The 20,954-nt window shown below is 38.5% G+C and overlaps 2 protein-coding genes across 10 annotated transcripts in view; both read right to left on the reverse strand.

Annotated features, from left to right (window-relative positions):
* The window catches only part of LOC122573150 (DNA-binding protein D-ETS-4), a 60,858-nt gene extending 55,408 nt beyond the window's left edge, over nt 1–5,450 (reverse strand). For both annotated transcript variants that reach the window (XR_006318667.1, XM_043739179.1), the window contains exon 1: nt 4,561–5,450. Coding sequence is in view for 1 of the 2 variants with exons in the window: in XM_043739179.1 (XP_043595114.1) it covers nt 4,561–4,596 (36 nt within the window). In the remaining variant the exon portion in view is untranslated. The remainder of the gene's footprint in view (nt 1–4,560) is intronic.
* Nucleotides 5,451–16,620: 11,170 nt separating this feature from the next.
* LOC122573022 (mucin-5AC-like) overlaps nt 16,621–20,954 on the reverse strand; it is a 46,229-nt gene continuing 41,895 nt past the window's right edge. For all 8 annotated transcript variants that reach the window (XM_043738938.1, XM_043738911.1, XM_043738947.1 and 5 more), the window contains 4 exons: nt 19,680–20,478; nt 19,333–19,547; nt 18,481–18,795; nt 16,621–18,193 (listed from right to left, as the gene is read on the reverse strand). In XM_043738938.1, coding sequence (XP_043594873.1) covers nt 18,125–18,193; nt 18,481–18,795; nt 19,333–19,547; nt 19,680–20,478 — 1,398 coding nt within the window. In that variant the 3' untranslated portion in view covers nt 16,621–18,124. The remainder of the gene's footprint in view (nt 18,194–18,480; nt 18,796–19,332; nt 19,548–19,679; nt 20,479–20,954) is intronic.

A 20,954-nucleotide genomic window follows, 5' to 3' on the forward strand; every position in this document is an offset into this window, starting at 1 on the left:
AGGCACCGTGAAAGCGCGATCAAAAATAAACGATGAAGAAAAAAAAACGAAGTCGAATCCGCAAAAGTCGCGTCATGGAAACAAGTCTGGTGCAATTACTACGAGGCCTGCTATCCTCGGACCAGGAACGAACGACCAACCACGCCCTCGCTAATGCGAGACCAGGACAGGATTTCGAATTGCCTCGGCAAGGACATCAACTATATACAACACCCGACACAAAGACCGGCTAGTGAGATTTTTAATTACACCCTGTTTACGTGGTCAGCCGCGAGAGAGTATGTCTGACTGCCTGTTTGTATGTCTGGCCAGCTCTAACCGTCTCTTCTCCGACCAACCGATTTATGATGCACGAACGCTATTCGCCATGCTTAACTCAAGTTTCGACGATCTGTTTTGCGGATAATTATCCGGGTGTTTCGCGGTTGTTCGTGAACATGGAATTCCACCAAAGATCCGTTTTACATAGAAAAAGTTGGGTATGGATATGGTGAATCACGGTATGATGAAATAGACTTCTTTTTGACGTGTACTTTAGGTGTGAGAAAAAGTTTTGCAAATGGTTGCGATGATCGTGTTAGATCGTTTTGTATTCTATAGACATTCATGACGTTGCAAACATATATTATGCGTAGTTTGAAAATATTCATTTTTCAAATTCAGGATCTTATTTATAAATACAGTGTTTAAATAAAAGGTATATCAAGCGAAGGTCGTATGAATCAGGAAAATATTTACGCTCTTAAAAATCGTAGCGAACAACGTACGCACCTGTGTTGTGTCGCTGTTTTATGAGTAATTTTACGAGCACAATAAGATACAATCTTCATTATAGGCAAAAAAGATACGCGAAAGAAACTTGTACAGATATTGTGAAAGTGTTAAAATTGTATATCTATTTAAAACTGTAGAAGGTAACAAATAAAATAATAAATGATAATAAATTAAGAAATAAAATAATAAGTGATTTGTATCGAATTAAATGATAATAGTGGATACTGAGAAAGCTTAGTAGTACGTATTATGACGTAAACGCTTCAATGCTATCACGCAACATTACCAAAAGTCTAAAATAGGGTTAGGAAAAGATGAATACGTTATAGGAATCATCACCGTTGGATGTACATGCAAAATGTATCACTGAATGTACTAACGTTAAATATTAATTTATAAACGCAAATGTAATTATACCTACCATGGTAAAATATCGCGTAAAAGAGATCGACATAACTCGATATACACCAAATCGATAAATCCATTACATAAACACAAACAGAGTAGATACTTTATTATTCTTAAAATTTCCACATTAACTTTGCCAGTGATTGATCGAGTGCAAATGTCGAAGTGAATACGGAATGAAGTATCGTATTCAAGAAGAGAGAATATTTTAATAGGAACAACACTCCGTTCTAACAGTCCGTTAAATGACTTTAAGAAGGCTGAAAACATCGATAACGTACAACTAGACTGACTTAAAAGAAAACTTTATGCGCGCAATTGAAAGACAAAGGTGGCAATGCAGAGTAGCGAAATTTTAGATATATCTAATACGTGAATATGGTAATGTAAAATTCATGTCGTCGGGCTTTACATACCTCTTTCATGAATACATAATTCTATTACAGAATATACGCATTAACCACTCGATGAAATGGAGAAAAAAATGATTTGAGAGGCGAGATAAAGCAAGCCCACACGTGAAATAATTGTCCGCGATATAAAAGCGGAACAACGATACAAATTTCCTATGAGTGACATATAGAGAACTGCAAAACAGAAATAGGTCGAACAGTTACGCACAGCTCGAGGAAGAAACTTCAAAGAAGAACTGCAATTACGTCTTTTTCGAGCGAAGTAAAAATAAGTTGTGAAAGCGAAATTCCTGACCGCTTCTTATTTATTATTATCTGCTATATATACCATACTATTACCTGCTATTTACAAAGAAAAGAAGAAAAACACCGACGAACAACAAACAATTTTAGCGACTACATTACACGTCAAGTTTATCGTCAAGTTATCAAGAATGAAAGGAACCAGATAAAAAGGAATGGATTAACCGTTCTCCCCTATCAATTCTCACCTACCGCTTTACCTCGATTTCGTGTACATAACCAGATAAAAATTCTATATGCTTTGAAAATAATCCGAATGTCATGTCAACCAGAATATTATAACTGAAAGAAAGTGGCAATTTTTATATCGAGTATCCCGAGGAAGTTTTAAATTAATAATTAAATTTTTTATCGAAATGAATTATCTGTTTACTCTGCTTTATCCTGATCGAATGAAATAACAAATTAACCAAATTAAATATTGCAATTACAAAAGTATAACAGTAGGGAAAACTTGACCCTAGTTGATCGAGAGACATCTAATTATGAGATTATATTATGACCGGTAATTGGTACAGTCGTAAAACAAAAAATGCATCTCCTAATGAAATTTCGAGACAGAGAAACAGCATACTTTGCTTCGTTTTTACTGCAAAATTTTCCATTACGTACCAGCTGAGTGAATTTCTCGTATCTGACTATCAACTGTTTAGTTGTAGTAGATTCGAAAGTTAGCCTTCCGCGCGACCGTCTCCGACTGTTTGTGTCTTTCTACAACAGGGCCGTATCTAGTTAAACAAACTGGGACAATGCGTTCATAACAGTGAAACTGCATTTTCATCAATCTACACGAAAGATAGTTGTATTGAATAATTTCAATTATACTCAACCTCGATTAAATTGTAGAACAAACATGTCTATTTTGACTCGTAGGAAATTATGAAAGAAGAATGCGACGTTCATTTGCATAAAATTCAAAAGACACTGGATATATTTTGAGTAACATATTATTCAAAATAATTAATATGAATTTACATGTAGCTTTTGTTAATAAAAGTCTATTTTTTAGCAAAATAAAATTTATAAATTATATAATATTAAATAGAGTATAGATTTACAAATATCTTCAATTCGTAACTGCATTGATTAATGAATTATGTTAGCTGACATAAATTTAAATTAATGAAGCGCAATTGAATCATAAAATATGTGTACAATTAATTTAGAAAGAAGTACACTAGTAGAAATACTAATAAAAGAACACTTTAAAAAGAGAAGTACGAGTATGGAAATTCGATCTGAGTAATGAAACTGCAATTGTATGAAAATGCTACATTAATCGTAAAATTTCTAACGCATATAGCAAAACAAATGATGATAAAAATTACGTGTTTGTACTTTATATGTTGTTATATATTATTTACAATGCACATGCCTGTATGAGCACGAAAACGTTCGTCGCGGAACAAAAATATTATGCAAGGTGTTTCCTAGAATCCTGCCTTTTATCCATCTGTGTAGATATTCCAGTCAGATAAATTTATCTCGCTGATTTGCAAATACATCTCGAGAAGCAGCAATTTTAGACGCAACTAACGAAAGGACAGATGTTACGTACGGACACAACTTTAATCTTCGCGGAAAAATTATCCGCGTCCTCGTTGACAGGTCGACGACGTTCTTGCTCATTATCGTCAACCAACCGGCTTAGAATGGCATTTCACTTATAAAACACCCGTTGCCTTTAAAGTGGCGCGCTTAAATTAATTCTAATTGCCGTGCGTACGCCTTGCGTGCAAATAAGTTTTACCTCAAAGAGCCTCGAGAGTTTTGTCAGAATTCACTATTAAAAACCGCGTGAGTCCGTTATCCTATTGTCTTCGGAGAATAGCTAATTTTTAAGAACAATCATTATTCAGTAAACTATAATATATTTTGTAACGTTTTATTAATTTTGAATGATGTTTCATTATCCTAGATTAATTAAAATAGATAGAAAGAAAATAAATATCGTGATTTCTTTTTCTGCTAAAAAATTTTAATGTTGTGTTTATTGTTATACTGATTTGTAGCTTATAATTATATTTCAGTTGAAATTTTATCTTTTATTCTATCTTATTATACCTTATTTTATTTTATATAATGAAAATATATTGTTGTACATCTTGAGTATCGAGTTAATGTATCAGTTAAAGTCATAGCATGTAGTATGGTAGCGGTTACAAAATTTGCGCTTAATTACAATTGTATTCATGGCGAGGGTACTGTACGTTTAAACAGTGTCAGCTTTGGCGCGAATTCTCTCCCTACTATTACGTACGTATTCAGAACACGACATCTAATTCAAAATACTACATCGCATACAGTACAATTTCTTAAATCTATTTTAGGAAAGGGTTTACATTTACGATATTTTATTTAAAATTTGATAGTATATTTGCGTTTTTTTCTGACTGAGTAACATTATAGCCTAACAAAATTTGACTTTCTTGAAAAATCAATATGATATTTACCTTTACTAACCCAAGAAATATCTCATAAATGAAATACAATTCTACATTCTTTAAAAAGTTAGATAAATAACAGGAAGCAATTGTATAATTAAGATTTATCCGACGTGAAATAGCTATTCAAACGCAATATACGCACGTCTAAACTGTTATTGAACGTACCTATCCACATTTTATAGCTCGCAGCAAGTAAACAAAAACAAATAGCTCACCGTCTCCACCATGTCGAAGCCACCACTGTATACCATCGTCGTATTCGTCGGTGATTCTCTTTGTGCTATTACACTTTTGACGATTTTTTCTCCGTCTGCCAATTGACGCTGCCTCGAAGGGCAGCAGTCGATCTCTCGAATCAAACAGAGAGATCGACTCACTCGCTAGAGTGGCTCCAGTCTTCACGTGAATGTAACGCGCTATGTAAGATTCGCTGTATCGTCTTCTCACCCAATATTTTGTTTTCTTCGAGTCACTTATCGTTTTTTCTCTTCACCTTGTTCAGTCTCTGTCTCTTTCTCTGTTATGTCTCGTTCGCTATATTTCCTCGCGCGTTTACTAACCTCCTCGACTTCTCGAGGACTTCGTTTGTCGCGTGCGACTGACTGACTGACCGAACAGCGAACGCGCGGTCGCCGCGAACGAACTTCGAATTCGAGCGTATCGAACTTAGCCGAGCCTAGCCGAGTTTCATCGAACACGACTCGACCTACTATCGTGCGCGCGCCTCTCTCGCGCGCCTTCCTCGCAAAACTTCCGACAATCCTTACGTACTGGCACCCTCTGCGGAGCCGATCTATTCCTCTGGGTCACGATTATCTTTAGAAGATTCCTCTTCCTTTCTTATATCCCATTCCTTTAAGGCGTCCAACTGCCAATTTCAACGTGATAACCTCGAGAAAGTAGCGAGTACGGTACATTCACTTGACATATTCACGTGTTTTTGAGGTTCTGTCAACTCACATATCACTTGATTTTCAAATTTCTTCAAATTACACTTATGTTATACGACAATTACACGAATTCGAGGTAGGTGAAGGTACTTATTCAGTCGATTATAGTGATTTATACGCGTGGCATATCTCGAGTCACCTTTGGTATGACTGGTCTGAACGAACGGCGCGGGACGAGTTCGTTCAAGCCGTCGACACGACCTACTAAAGATTCCTGCGCATGCGCAGTATCCTTACCGTTTTTACCGATGATTCTACAACCGTAATTCCTTAACAATTTCTTAACAATTTCTTAACAATTTATAATTATTAATCGTATTAATTTATGAAATAAAAAAGAAATCAATCTTTTAAGATAAGCATTAAGACTTCATTCCAACAAATAGATAGTTTAAATAGAGTTATACTTAGACAATTACAAGCATCGAAACAAAATGTTATGACGTATTATATGTTAACGTGGGCATTACGATAGGAAAACGTAGGACATGAAAAAAAAGAGAGATATGAACAAAGATGGTATCATAAAGGGCGAAAATAACCGATGAAAACTTTTGTTATGCCATTCTTTTCGCACGGGACACTAGAGTAGAATCCGCTACCAGCCTTGATCCGACAGAAAATATCCCGGTACACGCGTAGCGGGCTCCTTGGAAACGCACTCTAACGATTCGCGCGAGAGCACGCAGGTATTTGCGTGGGCGATTAGTCAGCGATTAGATCCGCGACACGCTTTATGGAGGAAAAGTGGACACAATAGCCCTTTCTGACTTATGGCGGTGCAGGACGATGGCGCCGTTGGAGGATTGTGAAACGGATTCCAGGCCAGACATTTGTAAAACTTTGCAGAAATCAAACTATCAATAAAAAGCCGGAAATTACTAATTGCTTATGCTCGATCATGTAAATGCTAAAGATAATGAGAAGATGTTTTTCAAGAAAAATGGTGATTCGATTACAAGAAACAAAAGGGATTATTTGGAAAATGGGAATATAATCTATGATGAGACAAGAAATTAATTTGAGGACCACAGTAGATTTAAGAAATATGTACAATAGTACACAATGGTAAAAATGCATAGAGATAATCGGTTGTACCCGTACTCTACGACGAAAACCACTCCATTCAGGAAACTTTATTCTTTATTTGTGGTGCATTCTTCGATGAGAATTACAATTTGCTCATTCATACCATACTTTACCAGACCTCAAAAGAGAGAACCGATTTGAAACGCGTTGAATCTTGTGAAAAATAATTTTGCAAGATATTTAAACATCATGGCGTCGTTTCTACTATACGTACGATCCTACAAAAGACGAAATGCTCAGGATTCTTCAAATGTTTCGTGACAACACTAGCAAAGACGAGTGCTAGCGCGCATTATAGATCATGCGATCGTCGACTAATCTGATCGGAAGAAAAATTTTAGCGCGAACGTAAGAATGAGATAAATCGGTTTACTGAAAAAAAGTAACGGAAATCGCAAATTACCGTTACGGTTTTATCCGCGGGAAAAGAAAGAAGAAAAAAATGATTAATTTAACTTTGCTAACTTTGAAAGTACAAATTAACTTTTAATTATATCGTTCATAATATAATTCTGATTAGAGGAAATGATCAATCATGTGGCAATGATCACTATTGGTTTTTGTATCTACGTGCATCATATATGTAAATTTGTTTCTAAATTCTCCTTTTAAAAAAGCATCGAATGAACTAAGCTCGCACGAGAAATCGAACGATTACGTGTGTCTTTCAAAAAAAGGTAGGTAGCATTCGTTTCTCTCTTTTTCTCCTCTTAATTCTCTTCTTTCGACTGTCTTACCTTTACATCAGTGACTTTCTAACATTTTATCCAATGAATCACAATCGACTGTGTTTAATATTATGTGGATCGTTTGCCTGGATTTATACACTTGGGTTATTAAATATTTCAACTAATTAACATTATTTTAATTAAATGTATAAAATTCCAGCTACCTAATTATGACATTACGGAAATAGATTATAAGAAGATGATTATTTTTAAACGATTACAAGAGAATAGGGTGGTAGCCGTTGATTCAAATTTTTGTTTCACGAGATTCTGTTTTGAGCAGGCAAAAAATTCTTATGCAAATATAGGAGATACGTACAAAGCGTGATGATAAATTTTACCGCTCTATTGATCTATCGATTTCAATGGCTCTTACTACCCAATAAAAACACTTTGAGCGTTATTGTAAAACCGTTCACGGGCTAACGATCAGGTCTACCACTCAAGTACGTAGTTTACGTGACTGTGCTCGAATCAGTCTTTCCCCATTGCGAAAGTCTGTATCCGGCTGGAAAATTAATTCGTTTGCATTTGAAAAAATCGACTTACGTTCATTGATGCAAATTATCACGCGCAGATACGCTTTTCTCTCGGGCATTTCGTATAATTTAACGATTCCTTTTTGTTCCCACCACATTTGAATCACCCTTGCTAATGTAGATTGATTAAAAATGTTGTAAATGAGATGTTGCGTTAACGTAAAGTATTACCGTCGATCTCTAGTACGTTAAGACAGCAAGATTAAAAAGGCTAAATTACTTTAATGGGAGACCATCTTACTTATGATTGTTTTATCGTCGATTTGATTGGATAAGCAGAATTGCGTCATTGGGACGGAAATCGGGGGAACTTGCTTCAGTGAAAACAGTCTCGGTCGTCTCGCGGTCTGTTTTGTGCAGTCTGTTTCGCAGGAGAGGATCGTGTGAGAATGGTAGAAGCGAGTAGAAAATAAAAGCGGTCGACTGGTAGTGACGTCGGTGTTCGCCGCGTTAACGTCGTTCAGCTGTGAGAAAGCATGAGGAAAGAAAAAACGAAGAGGATTTATGTCGGGAAGGAAAGAACTGCAGCTCGTATGCGACTGCTCAAGTACAAGGGCACGTACGCCCTATTCGCAATCTGCGACATTTGTGGCGGATATGCGGTATAAGCTGACATTCAGTACATTTCTTCTTCTCTTTTTGGAAATGGACGAATCAGGCTAGAAAGCGTACAGACTTAGCAAAATCGAAGGAACGGAGGTGGTTTCGTCGTTATATACATCTTCTTCGATCGAAGATCAAAACAAAAGTAATAAAATAAAAATATTTGAAGATAAACAGCTAATCTGTATTTCTTAAATGACTCGAATAAAAAATTGAAAGGAACAAATCCTATCCCTCTCCACGCTTCATTAAACGAAAATGATAAACGCCTTAATAATCAAGAAACCGTTTAAACCAACTTACCGATACATTAACCTGTAACCATTCGATTAAAGTTCGGAGCAAGCCATAAAACAAAACGGCGAGACATTATCGTATCTCAGGCGCGGCGAGGCTCGAGAGGAAAGTGAACCAGATCACTTTTCCTTTCTTCAAAATTTATCGTGCCCCGGTCATCTACTAGAATCTCGGTATCCAATTATCGTGATGCCATCGGTAACCGAGGACAGAAATAATTTACGGCCGCCATTATCGTGGAATTTTCACATGTTTTCGTCCGGCCGAAAGAAAATCATTATTTCATCCACGATGAAACATTATCTTCCGGCAATCGAGCAATAATTGTCCACCGTAACCGAGTCGGTCCCGAAGATATCCCATTGTTCGAGGGATCTTGGCTTGAGATACCAGAGATTTTTCATCGTCCTGCATCTTCGTAACGTTCGCGTATTGCGACCACCCTGTGGTATCTTGCATGAGGTCTCCGTAGCATCTTTAGGCCCCGTACACACCCGTATACCGATACCTTAAAAAATTGTGGCTATTGTTTAATCGTAAAGAATATTTCCGATCTATTCAAATCTTACAATCTATTAAAATCTTTACAATTATTTCTTTGGATGACATCTTCCGTGTTACATGGACAATCGATAGTACTTACATGGTATTTAACAGAATTGAAATTTGTACTTTTCAAATATCAAGAAAAGTTCTATTACGATTTGATAAAATCCATCCACAATCTACTGCGTGGGTTTTTACCAACACCTGTAATCGTCTAGCAGAAAAGACCATTCCCTTTCACCGGGACTAAGTAAGCGTTATATCTTCTTTTTGAGGCGAGTTAATAGCCGACGGCACGCTTAACAACCATTCATCTAGATAGTATTGCAATGATCGCCACGTCTAGTTTCTCTTAAGCAGCTAATTAACAAACCAGTCGCTTGTTACGCCCAGCAGATTCGCGTTTCGCGTGGTTCATTAGACGTTTACGTGTTCCTAGCACGACTGTTCCTTAACCGAGGTGAGCAACCCGGCGTACGCTTTGAATCGAACGAAAAACCATTCCATGGAAATGTTTCACACCATGGAATGAGGTGAAACGTGGCTACGATGACGCCAAACGCCATCGAAAGTTATTAGTTTCGCACCTGCACCCGATGACGCAGATTCATGGCGAAACGAGTCGGCCAGCTTTCGCTAGATAAAATCACCAACGACAAGACGCAAATCGAAAAATCGTGTATCGAACGGGCGTGAAAGCCAGGGCGAGGTAATTACAACTCAACAGATAATACCAGCCATTATCTGACATATTCGCGGCGTACGATGCGGTTCGCGAAAGGTTACGACACGCGGCATTGCAATTCGTATCGTAACCTTTCGAAGGTACTGTTGCAACCTTTCAGAATATGCGTTCTTTCTATCGATACACGGTTTATCATACAAATTAATGCTCTGCGGCTTTTTAGCGATCACCTTAATTTATAAGATGACGCGATATTAGACTACCGTGACTGTGTTCCTTTCTGGATGGAAGTCGTCTACATGCACTTTAATTTTATGTTCCACCTCGTGCGGTTATTTTATTAACAAAGATGCTGCTAAGAATTCTCATTAATACCAATGAATACCTTTTCTTTTTAGATTTATCAATGATTTACCCTATATACTTGCGTTATTAATGAGAGTTCTTCCATTTGGAAGCCAAATTAATCGATTCCAGTTTTAGAAATACCTCTTGATCTTAAAAAATTATTAAAATAGATCTTAACAGAAATCAAACGATCATCTTCGGTAGAATGGATCAATTCTGCAAGACTGGATTATCTCATGTAATTAAACAAATTTTCTAACAAGGGAGTAAAAAAATGAAATAAACGCAATATTCGTTTTTAGCGAACGGCTTTTAATAATTTAGTAAAGAACCACGTCACGGTTCGTTGGCAATGTAACAACATAGGGTGTTATGGCATGTCTATCCGCACGTGAGTCATCGGTGTTCGCGCATAGCTCCTCGAGTCATAAGTTTCTTAATGAGCATTCGGTGTTAGAGAACGAAGCATAAGAAACAGTGCGCCTTAATCTTCGTGTTATTGCATTAACATTAAATTTATCAGTGATTTATCGTATTCATACGAAAGCTAAACATTATGTCTCATGCAATTCTGGGCTAAAGGCTAACGTGACAGTAATGGACTTACAAACATCCCAGACCTATTATACCCCGATCGTACTCTGCCCTCTTTTAATAATAATCTACTGTGCGTAATCTTCCACCAGAGTGACGTTCCACGCGTGTAAGTTTTCCGAAGACACGATAACTCGATCAAGCCGAACGAAACGAAGCATTGAAATGATTGTTGTGAGTCGATCTTAAAGCGATCGGCGCTTATTGAAGAGCAACCTGAGTAGGGGGTGGAGAAAAAAGATAGGAGTACTGTAAGAAGCAGAAGAGGAGGAGGGACTGAGAGAGGGGGGAGAGAGGGGACAAGAGAGGAAGAAAGAGAGAAAGAGACAATGAGAAAAAGAAGAACGAGAAGAAGAAGAAAAGACGAAGGCGGAGAGGAAACGTTGAACGAAAGAGGAAGAAGATAGAGAGAGGGGCGACCACCTCCTCTTCAGGGTGCTCTTACCGTGCGTAAATATAGGGCACACCACGTAGCCGAGTGCACCGTGGAGGGTGACCTCGATAACCCTTGGTACCCGAGGCAGCCGTACGATGAAGAGGAGGCTGAAGAAGCGGGACGAGGTGGAGAGCGGTCGAGAGGGTGGGCAAGACGAACGGGAGAGAAACAAGTCGCCGAGCTAGCGAACAGAGGAAAAAGGAAAGCCAAGCAGGGAAGCTCGACCCGTCGAGCCGTGCGAGAAAAGGACCACGCGAGAACGAACGAGGATAAAAGGGAACAGAGTTCGGAGGGAGGAGGAGAGGTAGTACGCTAAAGAGACGTACGTTCCCACACGAACCCCCCAAGATGCGTCCTGGCATCGTCGGGCCTGAACCCCCGATGCCCAGAAGCTGATAAAAACAGCTACAAAACTGCCTACCGGTGTTTTCTGCCTTTTGCTCCTGCATTACTCCCACCGTGATTCCCTCCATTCCCCTCGACACCGCCGTCTTTCTTCGCCACCTTCTTCGCCCCTCTCTTCTTTGCTCCTCTTTCTCGCCTTTCGGTAAAACACGAACCAAGGGGAGAATGCGATGCCGCTGGCTTCGAGCTTGCGGACCCCGAGTTATGCGCGCTGCTACCTCGATTGACTCGTTTTCCAAATGCCCGCATGATGCTAATTTCCTGCTTCATCTACAGTTTGGCGGCCGTTTCTTTGGAATACCTCCCTCGAGCCAAGAGATTTCCGGTCGCTCCTATTGCGGTTCGATTCCTTGTAAGCTTGAAAAAAAAAACAGTTATTATTACTTGATTTGTTAGATACGTTATAATAATCTTAAGTCAAACGTAGGGTAATACATTTCGAAACGAGAGAGATGAAATCTCCTCTATTGTTATATTCACGATTCCAAACTTTCTATTCGTACAGGATTATAGCGATTGATCTCAACTGCGAGAGACGATAAATATATACGAGCAAGGACGTCTTTAATTATCCGGCGATTGGACTGATCGGCGAGCCAATTTGCGGTTCGATGTGCGCACCGAATCCTTTTCGTACTGAATCATAGAAAATGTGTAGCAATACACGTGGAGAGCTGAGTCACAGCCTGTCATCTCTGGAATCGTTGGTTAAAAAGAAATAGCCGCGCTGTTCCCACGATAGATCGGTGTCGCAATCGCTACAATGCGCGGCTCGGTTGCGCACACATGGAGAATCGAATCGCAATTACACGGCCTCTGCTCGATCGTCTCTCGTATACGCTACACCGATCGCGAACTTTCGTGAAAATCTCCCCACCGATCAATGAAACGATAAATCGTTCTTGTCCGTTGATGGACGATTTTGCTCTTCGCGGCTTGATTAGCAGTCGCTCCGGTTTGTTACTTTTATCCCTTGAGATCGTTGTTCAATCGATGATACGGAGGTTTGAGTAACCGTGAAACTTCCAGCTTTGATAGGGTGTCTGTTCGTAACCAGATCATGGTGACGAAAATTAATGTTTGGGAGTTTAATGAGACTGGTGTTGTTTGTAAAAGGGTGTGTGTGCTTTGTACGAAAATGATCTTTTCTGAATGTTCATCGAATGTTCATGAGGGTACTTAACACATTCGCAACCGCTGACGTAAAACTATGCCTTGTTACAAGGTACGGTTGATCGCTGTCGAAGTAAAATTGCGTCACCTTACAAGAGTATAGAAAGATGGTGACGTTTATATAAATATACGTTACAAAAAGAGGAAAAAGGAGGAACTTCGAAGAGGAATTCGAAGTAAATTTTAAACCAACCAAAAAGGAGAACCTTTCATCAAATCGATAACATTCCATTATACCATTATTAAGCAACCGATTAATATTTATCTACTATTCGGCCTTTTCTCCAAACGCAAATGAATCATTCGAACCGCAATATTCCCATAAATTATCCCCCTCCCACACCCTGTTACAATCCACCCTTTAACGAAGAGAACAAATACGTAGCAAACTGTGCGGCTATCGGTTCGCGAGGAGCAACGTGTACGACACAGAACGATCGGCGTAGCAAGCACGCGCTGCAGTAACAACAAGCCGCGGCACAATCTGTAAAGAGAAAAGAAGAAATGAGAACCTGACGAAAATAAATCTTTTGGTCGAGACGTCGGAAAATCCCCGTGCAGATCCGTACCTCTTCATCTTCCGTGGATCTTCCGTACGGTGCACTCGCCGATCGATCCTATCTCGCCCGTCGTCGATCGTGGAAGTGAGCCAGCCTCGATAATGCCGCGTCTACTTAGCAATTCAACCAATAAATTAAATATCGAAGGAGCCTGCAAGGAACTTAAAACGTTATCGTCGTGTTCTCGAGCAGTATCGTCGACCAGTACACGTACGCAGATCGGTACGCATCTCGCATTCTCAATGACTGCCATTAGCTGTAATTATCCGTGAGAGAAAGAAAAAAGAATTCGCGAAGGCATCGCGAGCACGCGTGGGTGTTCCACTCTTACAATCGTTCGGTGCGTACGCACACGCTTCCTCCTCTTTCATCGTCAACTTCTTCTTGTTCTTCTTATATTCCTCCTCCTCCTTCGGTTTCTTCTTCTTCTGCTGTTGTTACTGCTGTTGCTTCACCTCCACCATATAGGCAAACCGGGCCTGGATACGCTTGCTCTCCGTTAATTTATTTAAATTGCCGAGTACCAAGTGGCATGTGGTACCAAACGATTCGAGCCGGTATTGTCGGTGAGCTCTCTTGTTATTTATCGGCGCGAAATTCCGTTTCAGGGATTTTCGTGGCAAGCCTGCCGGTGAAACCTGCACACAGGTTTACCACGTTCTGCCTTTTATCCTCGAGCATGGTTCGCGCTTCCACCATTAAGCCACGGTGAACGCTATTGCACATGGGTCATGGTAGTAATGGTGATGGTGAAGTATAAACAGTAGTTCGATATCGAAAGTGGTAGACGCATTCTGGTTTCGATCATTAGGAACGTTCCAAAAAGAGAAAGATATGAAAAGTAGTAAATAATGAATTTTTATTTATGTTGATTTATAGTTTCTCGTTTAAAGCAGAGGCATCGTCGTCGTATGCATAGGATGAAAGGTTTCTTTGTTAACGAACGGATTATTCCGCTGCTCAAATATGATATTTAATTATCGTAGTTCGTTCTTCAAGTACTAACGATGTAATATATTATTGTGATAATATTTTCCTGGCTAGTATATTCCTCTGGTAATTATTCTTTATTCAACTTGGAATAGTTTATTAAACACTTTCAGTAGCAGTTTTATCAAATGATCGCCGATTATATATTTAATAGGCACATTCAATTAAGCTACAATATTCTTTCGTTATCTTGAATACTTCACAAGATTTCTGTGGAAAACTAATTATACGACTTTTATGATAAAATTTTCCTTGCCTTTAAGGAATAATACTGAAATGAAACAATCGATTTCGGTGAAATTTATGTCACTGAATATTGCAGAATGTGCCATAAAACACAGAACGATAGTGCCACAGAGAATCAGATTTTCAAATGAAATACTTTGTAAATACTAAACGTCTTTGATGTAGTTAAATGTGGTATATATTATTCGATTCGCATCAAACAATCAAGCACTTACGAGCGAAACTTAACTGTATAACGATAGTAACGTTATACGAATACCACATTTATCTTGGAATGCAACATCGTACGTTATGAACGCCAAATGGTACAAGTAAGAAAGGATGCACCGCGTTTAAAGTCTGTTAATTATTACAGTTAAATCCCTATATCTTTAGAACTAATTACACTTTCGTTCCAGATACACGCATAAAAACATTTCGCTTCTTCTGCACAACCACATTTTATTCTACGTTTCGAATCATCATTATTATTATTGCAAGTGACTACTATATCAAGGAATTTTTTCATAAAACTGAATGATATCTCTTTGTAATCGTTATAATAGTTTAATATAAAAAGCGATCGATTTGTAGAAAAAATGAGAATCATCGTCGAAAAGAAAAAGTAAAGAGTTTTTCGATCTAGCCCGTCAATTTAACGATTAAATCGCGAGCGATTTCGATAATTGCTTTCTGAGTATGTATATATATTCATGACGATGAACGAAGAATGTCTGCACATAGTAAAATTATAACGAATGCAGCATGGATCGAGCGAAACAGGTTGAACAATAAAAAAAAAAATGTGCGCGAAGACCCCTATGATTCATCTTTTGAAGAAAGAGAAACAACGTGCCTCGAATTAATCCATTATTTTATTTGCTTTATTCTATTTACGTTACCTCGTGCTCTGCCCATGCAACAGAGTAAAATGAACCATTTTTATAAATAAAAAGATTGATCCGTTATTCTATTTACTTTATTTTACATATTTACGGTGTATATGCAACTCCGATTCAGGCATATATGCAACGGCATAAAACGAACTGTTCTCATAAATACTTGGTAATTATATTGTATGACCTGAAAGGATTATTTATTGTTTCTGTCAGTAGGAGAGGAAGGTTCCTGTCACTTTCTACTTCTTCATACTTTGCATCCTATCTAGTCAGCTGTCCCTAATGACTGTTAAATACGTCATAGCGTGTGATTAATATTCCAGACCGACCCTCGACGTTGTTCTTGCCGAAGAAAGGGAATACGAAGCGCAGGAAAAAAAGAAAGAAAAGCTACAGTCCCTTTCGTTTTCCTCTCTTTTTGGTCTTTTCTTTACTTTCGCTTTTTTCTTTCCCTTTCTTATAAAAAGGAATATCCTGCAAACTACTTTGATCCAATTTTAAGTTGGTTGTATCGTTGTTGACAATAGTTGAAATCATGTGTCATGCTAATCATGCTAGAGAAACAAGTTTATCTTCACACTCTGATTATTATGGTACGATGACGGACGTTGTATCTGGAATTATCCTGAATAACAATTTCCGTCCTGTTTTACGGTGACACGAATAAAACGACCATGGTAAGAAAAAATGGCGGCGAATGCGCGTCATAAACTTTTATGGATGAAAGCAATAGCATGTATATATATATATATTATAATTGTTTAGTGATTAAGTTCCCAATCGTGCATTTGCAAGGAACATGTATTAGCATAGTACGAAAGATACCTGAACTAACAATTAAAAATAGTATATTACTACATATCTTACATCTCGGATGTATACGTAGCGTGATTGTTAAAATTTATTGACTAGGAAAATCAGAAAGTATGTTCTATTTATATCTGCCATTAGAAATACAAAAGATCTACTAAAAAGGATTATTCTTTAAATCGTTCTTCCCAAATTCCTTGTTTCTCGTTTGTTTCATTACACTGTGAAGGGGTTAAATAATACATATACCTATGATTTTTATCTACTTATAAACTTTTATATATATTTACATACAAAGCAAAGAACGAAAGCTTATTCTCTGTAAATTAAACCTTATAAATTATTCAGAAGAAAGGGAGGATACTAGACTGAAAGAAAGGATACGTTCGTTTCCCGAAACATTTTTATTATTATATTATCCATTTACAAACAAGGCTTCGTGAGTCCTGCGATTAACTAATACAGCTAAGCCGGGAAATAAAGGAGACGGATCTCAGGAAAATTGGAATTCCATCGAACTGGTACGACCGATCGACGGAATATCGCGCGATAAAAATTAATATAACAACGTCGTTTGCTACGTGGAATACGCAATGCCGCTAAATGTCCAATAGGAAAATACCCGTCAACGTTTCAACCCTTAACGCGGTAGTTAAGTAACCAAGCTTATTACTAAGCGCTACCATTATCACTGAGCTACCATACGTACGAACGAAAGTCAAACAAGACCCAAGGATCGTGCACCGTGCATACGCTTCCAGCTTTATTATATAAAAAAGAGAAAAGGAACGCGACGCACCAGCGGCGAAAGGTGCTCGCGAACCGTACACACAATGCTCCCTTCACGCTTCTCTGTATACCCTTGTCTTATTCTCTTATATTCTCTTTTTCTTTCTCTCTCTCTAACATTTTGTTTCTTTTATATACATACACACACGTGCACACACTCTTTCTCATGCTCGCTCTCATTCAAAGATATACGTTTAAGTTACCACCTTCTTCTTAAGCAGCATCGTCGACAAGGTCGTTGGTTAAGTCGATCTTTGTGGGTGGGCCCTGCAAATCGATCCGCGTTTCACACGTAGAACGCCGCGAATCGTCACTGTCTCGCAAATCGTGACGAGGCGCGTCGCCTCCAATTAATTACCTTAATTGCGACGAACGTTACAAATGTTTCAAAGAGGTACGGCTCCGTCGAGAGAGAGAGAGAGAGAGAGAGAGAGAGAGAAAGGGCCCTGTCGCGTCGTTCGGCCCTACCCCGAGAAACATTTGCAAGGCGTGGAACTGATCGATCCCATCGCGACTCACATCGCTCGAGACTTTGTATTGATTTCGTCTTCGATGTCGGACCTCTGTGCTGAGAGGCACTTCTGACGCTTAAAACACGGATTAGATATCATTGTTTGCCATTAGAGGCATTCAAATTGTAGCATATAAGCAAATTTCCGAGAAACAAAACGATGCAGGATAAGAGAAATTTTGATACGCGATAAAGCAAGAAATTTCGATAACGGTCGTTAAGGAACCTCCGTGTTTTAAGAATTAAGTCACAGTTAAAATGTCATGCTCGCTATTAGCTAGATCGATTAAATTAAAGTATGTAATCAACCTAAAACTATTACAAGTAATGCAATTACAAATAACAGAGCAGAATTTGACAAATTTCATCCCAACATCAGATAAACATTTAATCTACGGATGATATCTTTTAAGAAGATCTGTAAATGAATTGACATTGAATACATACTTATCAGAGGTACTGCTATCACCGCATCCTTCGAAGCAAAAGTATTTGAAAGTAGATCGTTCTAAATTATCACATTTGCGTCATTCTAAATTTTCACATGAGCGAATTAATTTTATTTTATACATTATATTAAATTTCTTTCCTTTTCGTAAGCTTTACCCTACCACTTCGGACACAATTCTAGTACCATTTCTGACCAGTGACTGCAACTGTTGCGCAGCTCCCTGAAACATAAAGAATCAATAGGAATATTATCGAGCTCTATAGTTGAGGAGTATTATTAAACAAAAAAAAACTGACGAAAACTGTAATAGATAACAAATTCATCTTTCTAAATTATGTACGCTAGTCGAGAGAATTCAACTACGTTTGGGTAAACGTAATTGGACGTAACGTGACAGGAACGTCGGGCTGGTTGCCATCTGTTTCCTTCATGATCTATCACCAACGAGCGTGAAAAACGCGAGCAACGAGGAACTTAATGAATAACGATAATAAGAAAATAACTTACACTTATCGCAGCACCGAGAAATTGACTGAATGCTCTGGTAGCACCAAATAATGCGCTATTTCCAGAATTATCACCGGCTGACTGTGCCGGCGTGCCGTAATTGGAGAAAGAGCTGAAGAGAGGTGGTGGATACGTAGAGCTTGGTGACCACGTTGTAGTGCGTATCCTTGGTCCTGAGGTTGGTCTCGGTGTCACCGTCTTTTTCGTGGTATCCGTTGGTCGGGTTGCAGCACTAGATGCCGGCCTTGTCGTAATTGTCGAAGACTCGCTAGCAGGGGACGCGGTCGGAGCAGAGGTGACGCTCTGCCCGAGACTCTGTTACAAGACCAGCAATTATTTTCTTTCATCGCGCCCCGCTCTTTGTTGCCTCGCGCTTCGCCCTTGTCATTCGATTAACTATCGCCGAGCTCGCGTCTAACTGGATCAATTTGTAAGAATTATATCACATTGTTTGGTGTCGTTAAACTTTCCGTTATTACACTCTATGCATTTTTGCAATTAGAAAAGAATATAATTCCAGGGTATCCGGATACCTGCTTACTTTTTATGTAAGAAACAATTTGAATAATGTAATTTAATCATAAAAATTGATGTTCAAGTATCCTAAAGTTTCCCAGATCAGTTTAGTTATTTCAAAAGTTCTTTATCTTCAGGCTATTTAATTGAGTAAGCTTAAGTCAGGCAAAAATGATCGTTCTAAGTAAATTGATATAAAGATTATCGTGATTAATTAAAATAATGTTATCTAAAATAAATAACTAAATTCTACGAATCGTATATTTGCAACATGTACTAAGTACATTGTTGCCAAGATTTCAGTACGTTACAAACTATTTAATTGACAACACTTACGGCTAACTGGAGCTGCTCTCTAATATTATTGGCCGGAGTTGGTGGTTCTATACCTTGAGCTTTCAATAATGCCGCCAACAAAGCAGCGTTACTGATTTCTACCGTCGGTGATGGAGTCGTTGTTGTTAAAGCTCGACCGCTTAAAATCGCTCTTAAAAAGGATTGATCATCCTGAGTTAATCCTGCTACTTTCTTCGAGGAACCAGTTTTATTATCTGTAACAAACATAACGTCACATCTGATACCAATCGTTTCCGTGATCATATTATTACAGAATCTCAATCAATTTTATATACATATCCTACCGTAATTTATTCTACTTCTACAAGTATTGTTTTACGACTTACCCTGTTCAACAGCTCGCAGAAGCTCAACTATGAACTTTGCATCTTCTTCGGGAGAATAGGTCGACGTCACCACACCAGGCAACCTCGGATTTGGATTATTAATCAATGGTTTATCGGTGGTCGAGATTGTAAACGGCGTAGTCACTGACTTTTCCTGTACAATTGAATTTGGACTGTTTACTTGAATTTTCGAAATTTCCATAGTTTTCAGAGTCGCACTAGAGGGAATTGTTGTCGTTTCTAACTTTTGCGTGGTTTGGATTGGTTTCGGCATAATATTAACCGACTTTTGCGCGGTTTTTGGCACCGGTTTGGCCTTTACGGGCTTCGGAGTTGTCGATGATCCGAATAAACCTCCACCGAGGAGAGCCTGCCACAGAAGACCACCAAAGCCTAATGGCGCCTGAGTGGTGGTTCTAGGTCGAGGAGTGGTTGCTAGTTTAGCTTTAACAGTTACAGGAGCTTTAGTGGTGCTGATCAAAATCGTTTTAGCCGTGGTCGAAGGAGAAGCCGTGCTTATTTCCACGCTTCTTCTGGTGCTAGTGGTTGTAACTGGTTTCCAAGTCACTTGCACGGGTGTCAAACTACTAATTACTGATCTTTGACTGGTTGGTTGCTGTGTTTCTACTGATTTTCGCGTGGACGTTGAAACTGTAGACGCTGGAGACAAATCGATTATTATTGGCTCAGAAAGAGATGTCGTTGCTGGCTTGTAAATCGAATTTGGCGAAGCATTTTCGATACTGATAGCTTTTGGTGATCGAGTCGGTCCCGGATTTTTCAGTGCCAGTTCTAAGATCTGAAAATAAAATATAGAAAGAAAGTTAGGAAATGACAATTCTGTTCTACACTGCGCAGATTTAATAATGCTTCTCTTTAGGATACACTTAGGATATACTTAGGTATATAAGCGTATATACATGTATATGAGATATTTGAAACTGGATACCCGTGAAAGTATGGTATGTTTTATTTATTCATTGATCAGAACGTAAAACACAATCAAATCGAAGCAAATTTCACGTACAAAAAAAGGTTTCGCTTTCCTGCACTTTATAAATCTACAGGAATATTCGGAACTTTAATACGGTCATATTACGACTACTCCTTTTACAAGTCAAATATTTCCAGAAAAAATATTCTCTTTATTTCCCACTACAATGAGAACTAATTTCATTATACGATAACGATGTACGTACTAATAGCGTTATCGTGCAATGGGCTATTTATTGCTATTATATTAATGCCATCTACGCACGCATTAACTTCTGTCGA

The sequence above is a fragment of the Bombus pyrosoma genome, linkage group LG2, assembly GCF_014825855.1.
Source record: "Bombus pyrosoma isolate SC7728 linkage group LG2, ASM1482585v1, whole genome shotgun sequence".
NCBI classification, from domain to species: domain Eukaryota; kingdom Metazoa; phylum Arthropoda; class Insecta; order Hymenoptera; family Apidae; genus Bombus; species Bombus pyrosoma.